The following is a 14,790-nucleotide window of genomic DNA, read 5'->3' on the forward strand; positions in this document are numbered from 1 at the left end:
TAATGAGTCTTGTAAGATGCAGATGGGTGCCAGAAAATCTGTTATTTCTCCACACTGGCTGTCCTTCAAGAAAGTCCAGACTGTTATCCATGCAGGTGGACACCACCGTTGAGCTTTCCCTGGCAACACGATGGAAGGAGGAGGGGCTGTTGCCACCCTTGCACTCTTGGCTTCCATCCAATCATATTGTTTTCTGCATCCTGTTCTTTGCTTTCCTGTACTTCCCCAAACCTTTGAAGGCTAATGAGCCTTGCTTTGTGGTCTTTTAACCGACACCTTTTATTGCTAATTGCTGGCCTTACCAATAAATTGAACGTGCTTGATAGCTTGTGCTTCAGTTTACCTTCATTTCATTTGGAGGGCCAAAGTCATCTTCTAATTTTGCTTCATCCTCCTTTGCAACATCAGCTGCATGTGTTTTTTTAATGAAAGTTCTTTGCTGATACACTGACCTGTGAGGTGACCAGCTGAAAAGATATTTTCTGTTGCCTTTGGGAGTCCTACAGACTGAACTCTGTGAACTGCTTTATGCCATTTAGCTTTAGTCCCCTCAGAGTTTCGGGTTGCGTTTATAATGAGAGTGTGGGTATTTCTGTGATTGAATTTCATCAGTAGTAACATGCCAGCTCAGTTGTTGGACTAGTCAGGGATAAGGAACCTGTGGCCTTGAGGCCTTATGGCCTTCTGGGTCCTTAAGTGAGGCCTTTTGACTGAATCCAAACTTTTTGTTTTATGAAATTTGGATTCAGTCAAAATGCCCCACTTAAAGATCTAGAAGGCCACATGTAGTCTCAAGGCCACAGGTTCCTCACCCCTGGACTAGGATTTCACATGCAGACAATTAAATTAACATGTATAGACAGTTAAAGAATTGCATGATTCTCTGGGTTCAAGTGGAGGCAGAGGCTGGTGAATTGCTTGAGCTCAGGAAGTTTATATTTATAGTAGACTAAAGCCAACAGAGGGTCTGCACTGAGTCCAATGCTGATAAGGCAAGAGTGCCACTTGCTATCTCAGGAGGAGTGAACTGGAATAGTCCCTGAGCTTCTAGCCTGGGGCAAGACAGAGAGATCCAGCTATTTAAAAAAAATTATTTTAAAATTCATTAAAAATTTTTTTAGTTCCAAATTTTCTCCCTTCAGTCTTCTCCCACTGAGAAGGCAGGCAAAGTAATATCAATTTCACATGTGAAATCATGCAGAATATATTTCTATATTAGCCATATTGAAAAAAAGCAAGAAAAATAAAGTGAGGAAATTATACTTCCTTTGGCACTCAGAGTCCATCAGTTCTCTCTGGAGGTGTATACCATTTTTTCATCATGAATCCTTTGGAGTTGTCTTGGGTTGTTGTGTTGATCAGAGTAACTGAGTCTTTCACAGCTGATCATCATTACTGCTGTATTTCTGCTGCTGTGTTCAATGTTCTCCTGGTTCTGCTCACTTCACTTTGCATTAGTTCCTATAAGAGACAGTCTTTAAAACAAAACAGAACTGCATGATTCTTTGGGTTGACTGATAACCGTTTCTGCCAGCCTGCCAAGTCAGTGTAGAAACAGATGCAGGAGCATTTTTTCTTTTTCTTTTCTTCATGGATTACTGTGGTCAAAGGATTCATCTTCTGGTGGCCAGCCTCTGGGTGGTGAACCTCTCTCTACTTAGGGCTCGTTCTTGGACAGTGGATCTCGATGGCAGGGAGGGTTTTCAGCTGGGTAGAAGTGCCAAACCTGGTGCATCAGTGGCATAGCCCCGGAGAGTCCAGGCTCCCTCACCTACATGGCATGGGGCAACATTCATTGCATCTGTGCACACTAGGGTTTTTATAGAGGTGGCTTTAGGAGTCATCTGCCTTGCACTGACTGTCTCCACTACAGCCCTTAGAGGGCTTGTTTGCTTTCCATTCATTCTTTCTTTTACTAGATTTTAATGTGAACTCAATCTCATGAGTGCTCAAAGAGATTTCTGATTTCTAGGGTTTCTGAACAGTCTGAAACTTCTGCTGAAAGATCCGGACAACACCGTGAGGCAAAAAACAATCGAAGTTTTTTCCATCATGGCTAATCACAGCGTAGGCAGGTGGGTACAGTCTTAAAGCCTCAGCACCTGTATTAATGACTGTTGGATACTGAATATCAGGCACATTTTGTATTTTTAAAGAAAGCTCAAAGAATGTGCTAAGAATGCTGGGTTTGGGTTCAGAAGAGCTGGTTTTGGGTCTTGGCTCTTTCTTGCTTCTTTTGTCCATCATGGCAGGTCCCTTGAGCTCCCTTGCTTCAGGCTCCCCATTGGAAGATGAAGAGCTGGGCTTGGCTCATTGGGAAGGCGCCTTCCAGCCCTGACACTTTCTGTGGTGTCTTCTGTCTTGTGGAGGTGTCTGGCCTCAGGCGCGTGGGACAGTGGGATGAAAAGAGCATTCTACCTTTGGAGCTAGCACCACTGGATTCCCATTGCAGTGACCACCCTCCTCACTGTGATTGGCCTCTCTGAGTCACAGTTTCTTCTTGGTAAATACCAAAAGGCCTGTCTTGCTTATCCAGTTACCTACCCCACAGCATCCTGGGAATGTGATTGTTGGCTTTAAGCACGTCACGCAGAATGTTACTGCTTTTTGTCATTGTGTAATTCAATAAGTGGTTATTAAATTACATTGAACATAGATATTCTAAGAGGGATGGTTGAAATGACTTAAAGATGAGAATCATAGGATCCATACACTTAGAAATTTAGATTTCTAATATCATCTCCAAGATTTCTTCCCAGCCTTACGTTCTATAACAGGGTCATCTAGGTCAGTGGGACTCAGCTTGAAATGGGACCCGCTGATCTTTACAGAAGGATCTTTAGGGCCTGTAGAGTGACTTCATTTGAAAATGCCATAGGATTGATGTTTTACTGTATTTTTATTTATTTTCTTAAACATTTCCTAATTGCATTTTGAGCTAGTTTGGGCTGCATTTGGGAGTGTTGACACCTCTCATCCAGGCCAGGAGAGTTGGAGTCACTTGCCCAAGCTGATTAGCAACATAGGGGCCTGAGCCTGTTTGGCCGGCATTCTTTCTACTATCCTCATTTTCTTTTTCTTTTATCCATTTTCCTTGTCCTACTTTGTTCACACTTTACTTAATATGTGGTATTGTTGCTAATTTTTGTACATTCCTCATTCTCCGGTATCTTCCGTGAGTTCAGGGACTCAATTTTGTCACCTGTAAGTGGAGGACCTTCAAAACCTGACTTCATACATTGTCTGCTTAAAGGAATTGAAATGTCAGGAGCAGAACAGAGGTCTGTACACAACATTTGTAGATCTGACCAAGGCCTTTGACACTGTTAGTCATGAGGGCTTATGGAAAATATGTCAAAATTTGGTTGCCTGGAGAAGTTTATCAATATTGTACATCAGTGTCATGATGGCATGTTTGCCCAGGTTCTGGATAATGGACAAAGCTCTCGTGCCTTCCCAGTCACCAATGGAATGAAACAGGGCTGTGTGCTTGTTCCCATGCTTTTCAGCATGATATTTTCAGCTGTGTTGTCAAATGCTTTCAATGAGGATGAAAAAGCATCAAGGTCAGCTACCGTACTGTGGTAAGTTCTTCAATTTGAAAAGGCTACAAGCCAAGACCAAAGTGGAGGGAGTGCTGGTGCATGATTTTCTGTTTGCAGATGACTGTGCACTCAATGCAGCCTCTGAAGCTGAGTTGCAACAAAATATGGATCAATTCTTTGCTACCTGTGCTAATTTTGGCCTAATAATTAACACCAAGAAAACACAGGTGCTCCATCAGCCACCACCATACCATCCATACGTGGAACCATTGGTTACAACAAATGGAGAAGTTTTGACTGCTGTGGATAAGTTCACTTACCTTGGTAGTGTACTTTCCAGGGATGTATACATTGACAATGAGGTTGACGCACTCATTGCCAGAGCTAGCTCAGTGTTTGGGAAGCTCCGAAGAAAAGTTTGGGAGAGAAGAGGTATTAGAATGACTACCAAACTGAAGGTCTACAGAGCCGTAGTGCTGACCTCATTGTCATATGCTTGTGAAACATGGCCAGTCTACCAGTGCCATGCCAGGAAACTGAATCACTTCCATCTGAATTGTCTTTAAAGGATTCTGAGGATCACTTGGCAGGATAAGGTACCAGACACTGAAGTCCTTGCTGGAGCTGAACTGCCAAGCATTCAAACTATGCTGCAGAGAGGGCACTCCAATGGACTGGCCATGTTATTTGAATGCAAAATGTATACTTGTCAAAAAGACTATTTTATGGAGAACTCACATGGGGCAGGTGAAACATGGTGGTCAGAAGAAGTGATACAAGGACACTCTCAAGGTCTCTCTCAAGAACTTTGGATTTGACTGTGCAACATGGGAGACACTGGCACAGGACGGCTCAGCATGGTGTGCCCAACATCAGAAAGGGTGCTGTGCTCTATGAGCAAAGCAGAATTGAGACAGCACAAAGTAAATGTAGGATGCGCAAATTTGGAGCATTCACTGCAAACATTCACATGCACTATCTGTGCCCAACCTGTGGTACAGCATTCCGGGCTCATATTGGTCGGATCAGCCACAGTCGGATACACTGAAATTTCACTTTATCATGGTGATGTCATTTTGGTCCTGTTCGAGAATGAAGGACAACAACCATTTAAAGGGATTGAGTTAACGGTTTTTACTTGATGTGAACTGAACTGAATTCCTGAATTGAAAAGTTGATGGCTCCCAGGGCTTATGAGTAAAGTCAGTAACACCAGGAAGAGCATGGACAGGGACAGAACAAAACATTATTTACTTACTTATTGCATTGGCAATCATTCTTGTGTAAAGCCTGTTTGAAGGGGCAGATACCTTGTATAGACCTCTGAGTAATCTAGGCAGCTTAGAGAATTCTCATATTTGACTTTGTGATGAGAGGACAGTTACATATGTGTGTGTGTCTGTGTGTGTGTTTATGTTTATGTATGTGTATGTGTGTATATGTGTCTCTATGTGTGTTTATATGTTTGTGCATGTGTCTGTGTGTGTGTTTGTGTGTGTGTCTGTATATGTATGTGTGTATATGTGTCTCTATGTGTGTTTATATGTTTGTGTGTGTGTCTGTAAGACACTCCAAAGACTACCTCTGAGTCTGTCATCAGTTCCCCCACTCTTCTCCTCTACCTGTTCTCAAGTAGAAGTGGGGTCTCAGATCATTCTGAATGACAGAAATCTGTTTAGGAAGTCTCATCATGGACATAAACAGCTGACAACTCTGCTGACCCAAGGCTATCCCCCTGCATGTCCCTAAGACCTGTCCTAGTGGCATGTGATGGAGGGGAGAAAACACTGGACCAGGAGAGAGGTGAAACAGCTCGGAGCTGCTCATCTGATGCTTACTACCTGAAGGATCATGGTTAAGTCACTTAATTTCTCTGAGACTCAATTTCCTCCTCTGAAAATGAGGGATAATAATTTCCATAATGCCTACTTCACGGGGCCTTATAAAGCTCAAGTGAGATCACAGAATTTGAGTGTTGGAAGCCATCCAGTCCACCCAGTACATGAAAGGAATCTCCACTATGCTATGGCCAACAAATGGTGGTATGGCTTTTGCTTGGAGACTTCCATCAAGGCAGCCTGCCCTGGTCTGGGCCTGACTCAGTTATCAGAATAGACGGAGACACACAGCTTGTACAAATTAACAAAAAGAGATTAGCTTAGCCATAGCAGAGCAAGGATGTTCCACAAGGATAGCTAGTGAAGACAGCTTGAGTTGATTCATCTGAGGAAAGCTCTCTCTCCTGCATTACCCATCATGCTTCTCCAGTTAGACCTCTTCTTCCTTCTCCCACCTCCATCCCCAGGTCCTCATGGCAATAAAGTGTCTGAGTGTGGTCTGAGTTCTTAGATCCCTGAGTCAACCAAGTCTCCAGGGATGCCTCAATACTGTTTTTAAAGAAAAATTCAGTACCTACATGTACAAAAATATTTATAGCAGCTGTTTTTGTGGTGGCCAAGAACTGAAAATCGAGGGGATGCCCATCAATTGGGGAATGGCTGAACAAGTTGTGGTATATGAATGTAATGGAATACTATTGTGCTATAAGAAATGATGAACTGCAGGACTTCAGAAAAACCTGGAAAGACTTACATGAACTGATGCTGAGTGAAGTGAGCAGAACCATCGGAACATTGTACACAGTAACAGCCACAGTGTGCAAAGAATTTTTCTGGTAGACTTGGCCCTTCACAGCAATGCAAGGATCTAAAACATTCCCAAAGAACTCTTGAGGCAAAATGCCTTCCACATTCGGAGAAAGAACTATGGAACTGGAAAGCAGAATGAAGCAGAATATGTTCTCTTGTGTTATATTTTGTTTTGTTTGGGTTTTTCTTATGGTTTCTCCCATTCATTTTAATTCTTCCATGTAATATGACTAATATGAAAATGTGTTTAATAAGAATGTATATGTAGAGCCCATATAAGACTGCATGCCATCTTGAGGAGGGAGGGGGAGAAAATTTGGAACTTATGGAAGTAATTGTTTAAAACTGAAAACAAATAAATTAATAAATTTGGAAAAAAGTAAATGAGATATACTAAAAATAAAAAAAGAAAAATTCAGTTTTATTTTATTTTCAGTTTTGAATTCTCTCCTTCCCCTCCTCCTACCCACTGATAAGGCAACAAAGACAAAACTCATTACAAATGTGTAGTCATACAAAACAAACTCCTACATTAGCCATGTCCAAACAAAAGAGAAAGAAAAAGCAAATGTCTTTTGATCTGCTTTTTAAGTCCATCTGCTAGAGGTGGATAGCATGTTTCATCGTGAACCCTTTGGATTTGTAATTGGCCATTGTGTTGGTCTGAGTTATGAAGTCTTTCAAAGTGGATTATCTTTACAATACTACTGTTACTGTATGTATTGTTCTCCTCGTTGTTCCCACTTCACTTTGCGTCTTTCCAGGTTTTTCTGAAACCATCCCCCCCCCATTATTTCTTACAGCACAATAGTAGCAGTTCCATTCACATACCCCAGCTTGTTTAGCCACTTCCCTTTGGTTTTCAATCATTTGTCACCACAGAAGGAGCTGCTGTAAATATTTTTTTTTGTGCATATAGGTGACTGAGTGGAGAATGGAATGGACTGGGGAGACTTGAGGCTAGGAGACCCACTGGAAGTCCAGGCGAGGGCTGATGAGGAGCTGCTTTCAGGAGGCGGCCATGGAAGTAGAGATAAGGGGACATCTACGAGAGGTTATGGAGGGAGAAAGAACGAGATTTGGCAACAGAGTGGGAATATGGGATGACAGAGATTAAGGAGTTAACTAGCCTGTGTGAGTACAAGGATGTTGGTCACCAGTTAAAATTTGGACACAAATTGGAAACAGGCTATCTTCTGCATACATTGATTTGCATTTGTCTGTGGAACATGCAAGTAGAAACCACCAATGGGCCCTCACTGTTGCTTGGCAATCTTACTCTACCTCCCTATCCTCCTCTTCACCAAGGCTCTTCCAAACCTTTTCATCCCTCCTCAAACATCGCCTTCCACTCTCTCAACTGAGAATCTTGAGAACCTCGTGTATTACAGAAAAAATTGAGGCCATTTGCCATGAGCTCCCTCTTCTCCCCTCTTCCTCATCTCCTATCATTTACATACATTCTGTCACCTTCTCCTCTTTCACCCCTGTCTCACGTGATGAAGTGGCCTTACTCCTTATCAAGGTCAACCCCTCTTACTTGTTCAAGCAATCCCATTCTGTCTGTCTTCTCTAGCACATTACCCCCTCTCTCTGTCATCCCCATTCTCGTTCTTTTCAATCTCTCCCTACCTACTGGCTCATTTCCTACTATCTACAAGTATGCCCATGTCTCCATCATCTTCAAAAAACTCTACTTTGATCCTTTTGTTTCTAGTGACCATGGTCCTATATCTCTTCTGCCCTCAAAAGGCCACTTACAACAAGGACGTCCCCTTTCTCTCTTCTCACTCTCTTCTTAACTCCTTATAAACTGGCTTCTGACCTCAACATTCCACTGAAACTGCTCTCCAAAATGACCAGTGATATTCGGAATGCCAGATCCAGTGGCCTTTTCTTGGTCCGCATTCTCCTTGGCCTCCCTGCAGTTTTGGTCATTAGCCATCTCTGTCTTCTCATCAAGACTCTTCTTTCTAGGCATTCAGGACACATCTCTGCTGGTTCTCCTCCTCCCTCTCTGACTTCTCCTTCTCTGTCTCCTCCTCCAGAGCATACCCTCTAACAATAGGTGTCCCTCAGGCTTTGTCCAGGATCCTTTTCTCTTCTTTCTCCATCCTACTTCACTGGGCAGTCTCATCAGCTCCCAGGGTATAATTACCAAATCTGTGCTGAGGATTCTTAAAGCTACCTGTCCTGCCCCAACATCTCTGTTCACCCTCAATCTTGAATCTGGAATTGCCTTTCAGACACCTCAAACTAGATGTGCAGTGAACATCTTAAACTCAGTATGTCCCAAACAGAACTTATTATCTTTACCCTACTTCTACCTTACTGTCTGGGGCACTACCATCCTCTCAGTCCCTCAGGCTCCCAAGCTAGGCATCATTCTTAACTCCTCACTGTCTCTCATGGCCCCCCCCTCCCCATATCTAAGCTGTTGCCAAGTCCAGTTTAGATTTTACTTTTGCCAACATTTCTCAAACATACCCATCTCTCTCCTCTGACACTGTTGCCGTATGTTTAAAAAGTTTTGAGAGACATAGGTTCTGGTAACTGAATCATTTTGTTAATAAATCCTGCAGGTTATTATTAAAAGGATGGCCACCTGGCTGTCTCTTAGACCAAAGGCAATCATGGTGGTGGCTCACAGTTTATATACTCTTTCAATGAGGAGCTGATGTCACCCCCTCATCGTGTCACTGTTGGACAGAGAAAACATCTCTATACCAGACCACTTCCAGCCTTGGGCTATGTAGAACACAATGGGCTTCCCCACCTTAGATTAAATTCCTTGGCAGATTGCCAGACAAGATCAGGAGAGTTACTTCAGTCTCATGATCAATAATGACCTTTAGGAAAGCTGAATTTTTTAAAATGAGGAATTTAGAAAGAGTGGAGACCTCTGAATCTCCCCAAGATATTGGTTATTAATGATCATTTCTATCACCTACTCTGTGGCAGGTCCTCATCACCTCATGCCTGCACTATTGCTGGGGGGTCTGCCTGCCTCAGTCTCCCCCCCCCACTGTAGTCCATCCTCCATGCAGCCACCAAAGTTATATTCCTAAAGCACGAGTCTGGTCATGTCACCTCCCACTCAATAAACTCCACTGGCTCCCAGTGACTTCCAGGATCAAATACAGAATGCTCTGACATTTTGAAACTTTTCCTAGTCAATCCCGTTCCTACCCTTCCAATCTTTTTACATCTTACTCCCTGACACATGCTCTGATCTGGCCTCATGGGGCTCCTGGGTTTTCCACAAATAAGACCCTCCATCTCTTGGCCATGCTTGGAATGCTCTCCCTTCTCTCTGGACTTCCCTGGCTTCCTTAAAGTCCCAATTCAAATCTTACCTGGAACTGGGTCATTTTTTAAGAGATTTGTAAAGGCTTTTTTTTTTTTTCACATTAAGAATTTAAAAAAATCAATCATTTGTTTTCTGTCCCCACTTCCTCCTTTCATTAGAAGAAACAGATAAACAAAACTCTTTTCTAAAAAAAACAAATCTGCACCGCAAAGTGAAGTGAATTCCCACATTGATGTCAGTTGTTCTCCTGGCTCTCCCTTCAGTCTTCTTCAGGCCATACAAGTCTTCCAGGTTTATCTGTAACCACTCCTTTGTCAGTGCTTCCAGGACAATCATATTCCATTCCATTCATATGTCAGTTTGTTTAGGTATTCCTGAATTTGCGGCCCCCTCCTCATTCCCATGAATGCCCATCTTTCCTTCTGAAGCCATCCTCTTTTGTGGAGAGTATGACCATCCATTCTTGGAGTCATCAGGGGTTTGGTCTTGGTGCCAGCCTTAACTCCTCGCTTGTTCTCACCCCACACATCCAGTCATTTGTCAGATGTCTCTCCTGCAGCCTGTCTTCCTCATGGCTGCCTAAGTCATAATCCCCAAATGCAGGTGTGACCACTGGACTTTGCAGATTGGAGCTGTCTCAAACTCAGTAGGTCACACAATGAGCTCCTGATCTCTCCCCCCAAACCTGTCCCTCTTGCATACTTCCCTGATTGGACCGAGGATGCGATGCTGGCATCCTTTCAGTCACTGAGATTTGGGGTCTTAGTGGTGTTCTCAGCTCCTCCTTCCTCACCCCCATATCTAATCATTTCCCCAGGCCTGGGGTTTCTGCATCTACAGAATCTCTTCACACATCTTCCTCTTTCCCCTGAGCCTTGGCCTGAACTTTCTTCATAGTTTCCTGATTGATCTTTCTGCCTCTTCTGTCTCCATTCCAGTCCACCCTTCACTCAGCCGCTAATGTCACCTTAGGACAGATATGCCCTGCTGTGGTGTCTGAGGCCTTTTACACCCTGCCTTCAGCAGAGCTGGCCAGTCCTCTTCCTGCACTGCATGGCTCAGCAAGACCGACCCTTCAGCTCCCTTCCCAGAGGCGTGCTGGGTCAAGGAGACCTGAGTTCACATCAGACGCTTACCAGCCATGAGACCCTGGGCAAGTCTCCTGGCCTCTGTCTTCCTCAGTTACCTTAGCCGCCACAAAATGGGGATGGTGATGACCAGGGTGGTTGAGAGGATCAAATGAGACCATGTTTACATAGCGCTTAGTGCAGTGCTTGGCACACAGTAGGCATGCAATAAGTACTTATTCCAGCCAGCCATCTCTGCCTTTTGCCCTGCCTATTCCTCACACCTAGCAGGAAATCCTTTCTCACCTTGATCTTTTAGAATCCCCTGTGTGCTTTAAAACTCACCTCTGTGGCACTGTGCTGCAGGGCACCTTTCCTGAGTCTGCCAGACCTGGCCCTTCCCTGAGGCGGCTCTGCAGCTGTACGTGGTTACAACTGAGCTTCTTTCATGGTGGGAATTGTTTTATGTTTGTCCTTTAACATAATGATAACCATAGTTAACAGTTAGATAGCTCTCTGAGGTTTGTGAAGCACTGTACGAATATTGTCTCATTTGATCCTGAATTTAAGGAAAAAATGAGACAATATTTATAAAGCACTGAGCCTGATGGTTGGCACATAGTAGGTGCTTAATTAATATTTTATTCCTTCTTTCCTTCCCTCTATTCCTTCCCTCCTTTCTTCCTTTGCTTCTTTCCTCCCTCCCTTCCTCCCTCCCTCCCTCCCTCCCGCCCTTCCTTCCTCTCTCACTCCCTTCATTCTTTCCTTCCTTCTTCCCTCCCTCCTTCCCTTCTTTTCCTCCCTCCCTTCTTTCCCTCCCTCTCTCCCTCCTTCCCTCCCTCATTCCTTCCTTCCTGCCTTCCTGCCTTCCTTCCTCTCTCTTTCCCTTTGTTTTTTCCTCCCTTCTTTCCTTCCTTCCTGTAATGTAGGTGCTATTATTATCCTCATTTTATAGACAAAGGAACTGGGAGTGGAAGAGGTTAAGTGACTTGTGAGGGTCTCATCAATGGAAAGTGTCAGAGGTCATATTTGACATTGGTTCTTTCTGACTCTGTTCACTGTGCCACCCAGCTCCAGGCTTTGTATCTTCATTACTTGGCATGGTGACTGGCACAAGGTATGTGATAAATAAATGTCTGTCGGTTGATATATTGATCATGTGTTAGTACTGACCCCGTGGCTCCCTGTTGTCTCTAGGGTCAAATACAGCTCCTGGGTTGGCACAGGGTGCCCTTGCCCTTGTGGCTCGTCTCCCTCCGTGTCTTTTGAGTTTCTCCTCTTCTGGACCTCTTTGGGCTGGCCTAACTGTCACCTTGCTGTTCCATATACATAACCGTCTTGTGTCTCCTCTCTGTCTGTCCCCTGCCCCTCCCCATCTGTCCCCTTCTCATCTTGGCTCCTGTGAGCCCAGTCAAAGTATCACCTTCTACACGAGGCTGATCAGATTCCCCATCTCCACCACTTGGACATGACTTTGTATCTCCTTTGTATATATTTATAGGCATCCGTGGGCATGCCAGTTCCTCCCAGAGCTGACTCTCTGTGTTCGTAGGGTTCTGAGTTAGAGATGGTATCTGGGGGGAAGGACAGGCCAGGATAGAGGGAGGAGACCCTTGGGAGCAATGGCTTTTCCGTGGCGGGGCATTTTGTGGTTTGTGAGAGCTTACCTCATCCCACAGCGTCTTGTTCCAGTGGGCCGCTCCAGCGCTGTCTGTCCAATTGAATTACATTTGCTGTGCCCTTCCTCCAGATCATCAAACAAAGTACATTTGGTTAGAACTTCCTCTTGGACTCTGTCGTTGAGATTTAACGAGGCTTCACAGGAAAATTAGCTGAAATCAGAAGAGCCACTGAGTGGGTATATTTATTTAGAGGCTGCAGAAACTCCTAAGGGGGACAGATGCACAAAAAGGAAGGGTTCAAGGCTATTTTCCCCAGCCCAGCCCAGCCCCCACTGGGGCCAGGACTGACAAGGAAGGTCTGGGAAAGGAGACCCCCCAAGGTTTCTCCCAGAGAGCCTGGGACCAGTGATTGCCGGCCATTACAGGAGGAGGCCAGAGGCCATGGGCTCAGAGGGCCTGGGAGGAAGGTGGAGGCCACAGGCCCATCAGTGCTTCTCCTTGGTCACTGTGGGTCCAGCTTCACTCTGTGTTTCAAGGCTGCTCAGGAGTTTTGGGGGGAGTGTGGGCCCTTGCTCGGCTGGATCTGATGGGTTCCCGATTGGCAGGGAGGCAGCACCTTGCCAACCAGCTGCAGTGAAGTGTCTTACCTGGAGCCTTGCAGGTGTAGACTCTCCAATTATTGGCCGTGGCCAGGGCACAGACAGCTTTTTGAAGGACTGAAGCAGTGTGACCCCTCGTGGTCTGGGTGTGACTCTTTGAGCTGTGCTGGCGTGAGATCTGAGATGTCCACCTGGGGTGCTCTTGTCCAGTAGGCCAGTGGCCACACCTCAGTTCTTTGGAGAAGCCTGCAGTCTGCCTTCTAGTCGCCAGAGGGCACTCAGCCTGCAAGCAAGTGGACTAGTTGGTCCTTGAGGACCACATGTGGCATCTTCTTGTCAGGGAACTGGGCATTTTAAAGCTCACAAGGGTGGCTTTAGAACGGGACTTAGGGTGATGTAGGATTGGGCTCCGACGTCCGACCTAGGAAACCCAGGGTTCCCACTCCCACCGTCATGTTCCCAGAGCCCAGGTCCTCACCCTGCCCGCAGGTCCAGCCAGCCTCACACAGAGGATGAGAAAGCCTAAGGCTCACATCTGGGGCTTCTGACCCTCTCTGTCCCTAAATTGCTTCTGCTCCTGCAACTTGGAGAAAGGCTGAGGGGAAGTTTGGGAACGTCAGAGAGCATCCTGCAGCCCAGGAGTGTGCCAGAGGGAAGTGTCTGTGTGCGCATGGGGGTGGGGGTGAGAGCTCTTCCTGCTCACCATCTGATGGGATTTTCTCAGCGCTCACTCTTGCCCCTGTGGGCTGATCTACACTCTGCGAGTCTCTCAGTGTGTGCCCAGCTCCTCCTTGCAGGGTTCCAAACGTTGTCAGGCAGAGCCCTGGGCCCCTGCGACAGCACCAGGAACCAGAGGCCACTGTAGCCTGGTAGCAGTCCACCTGGCAAGCCGGAAGGCTCTCTTGGGGGCCCCGGCAGTGGGAAAAGGGTGCCAGGCTGATGGGCACAGTCCCAACTCTCATCACCTCTGTTCCCCAACCCTTGGGAACATTTATTCTGCCAGACTCATCGGGAGGAAAAAAGGGTAGCGGGCATAAAGTGAATGCTGAGGGGTTATCAAGGCCATCCCGGGACTCCAGGGAAAAGTAATCATTCAGATGGGCAAAAGGGCGGTGGCCTGATCAGAGGTTATGGCAGAAAAGGCCAAGGTTTCTTACAAATGGCAGCCCTTCCCCGGACCAGTATGTGTGTTCAGTGTATAAACTCACACACATATACATATATGTACACACACGTATTCTCTCTGTCTCTCTCTCCTTCCTCCTCCTTTCCCCCTTTCTCCCTTCCCTCCCCTCCTCCCTTCTCCTTGCCAAGGCTCACAGACACACACGTGACCGCCGTCCCTCCTGTCTTCTCCAGCAGATCGCTCCCTCTCTCCTCCTCACCTTGCACTTAGCTTTAACCTCTCCCTGCCGGCTGGCGTCTGCCCTGTTGCCTAAAGCATGCGCGTCTTGCTCCTCCTAAAACATCCCGATCTGCTGCGTCGGTTCCTGCCGACTCTGGCCCACATCTGGGCTGCCTTTTGTGGCCGACTGGAGAGCCTTCTGCAGTGGGTGCCTCCTCCTCCCGGCTCTCCTCAGTCCGGCCTCTGACATCACTGAGCTGAGGCTGCTGTCTCCATAGCTGTATTGATGCCTTAATGACCGGCTCCAGCGGCCTCTTCTTCGCAGCCTTGACACGACTGACGTTATCGATGGGCCCCAAACTGTCGTTGTTAGCATCTTCTGCACATCTGTCACTGCTGCTGCTGCTGGGGGAGGGGGAGGGAGAGGGACCCTGTGGGGGGGCGGGGACATGCTGCATCTTCATTGTTTCTTGGGTTGTCCTGGCCAAAGAACGCATCACCTAGTGGTCAGCCAGTAATGAGCCTTTCCAAATGGAGCCAGGTTTGTTTGGGTAAAGCCCATCAGGGCATCTGGTACTTACACTTAGCTGTCAAGAGCCCAGGGCCACTTCTAGACCATAGTGAGGTAGCAGATGAAGATTTTTGTTAAGGATG

At 46.1% G+C, this 14,790-nt stretch overlaps 1 protein-coding gene across 2 annotated transcripts in view; it reads left to right on the forward strand.

Moving 5' to 3' along the window:
• The window catches only part of RSPH14 (radial spoke head 14 homolog), a 190,742-nt gene that overhangs the window by 9,854 nt on the left and 166,098 nt on the right, over positions 1 to 14,790 (forward strand). For both annotated transcript variants that reach the window (XM_072599845.1, XM_072599846.1), the window contains exon 3: positions 1,973 to 2,075. In XM_072599845.1, coding sequence (XP_072455946.1) covers positions 1,973 to 2,075 — 103 coding nt within the window. The remainder of the gene's footprint in view (positions 1 to 1,972; positions 2,076 to 14,790) is intronic.

This window comes from Notamacropus eugenii, chromosome 4 (genome assembly GCF_028372415.1).
Source record: "Notamacropus eugenii isolate mMacEug1 chromosome 4, mMacEug1.pri_v2, whole genome shotgun sequence".
NCBI classification, from domain to species: Eukaryota; Metazoa; Chordata; class Mammalia; order Diprotodontia; family Macropodidae; genus Notamacropus; species Notamacropus eugenii.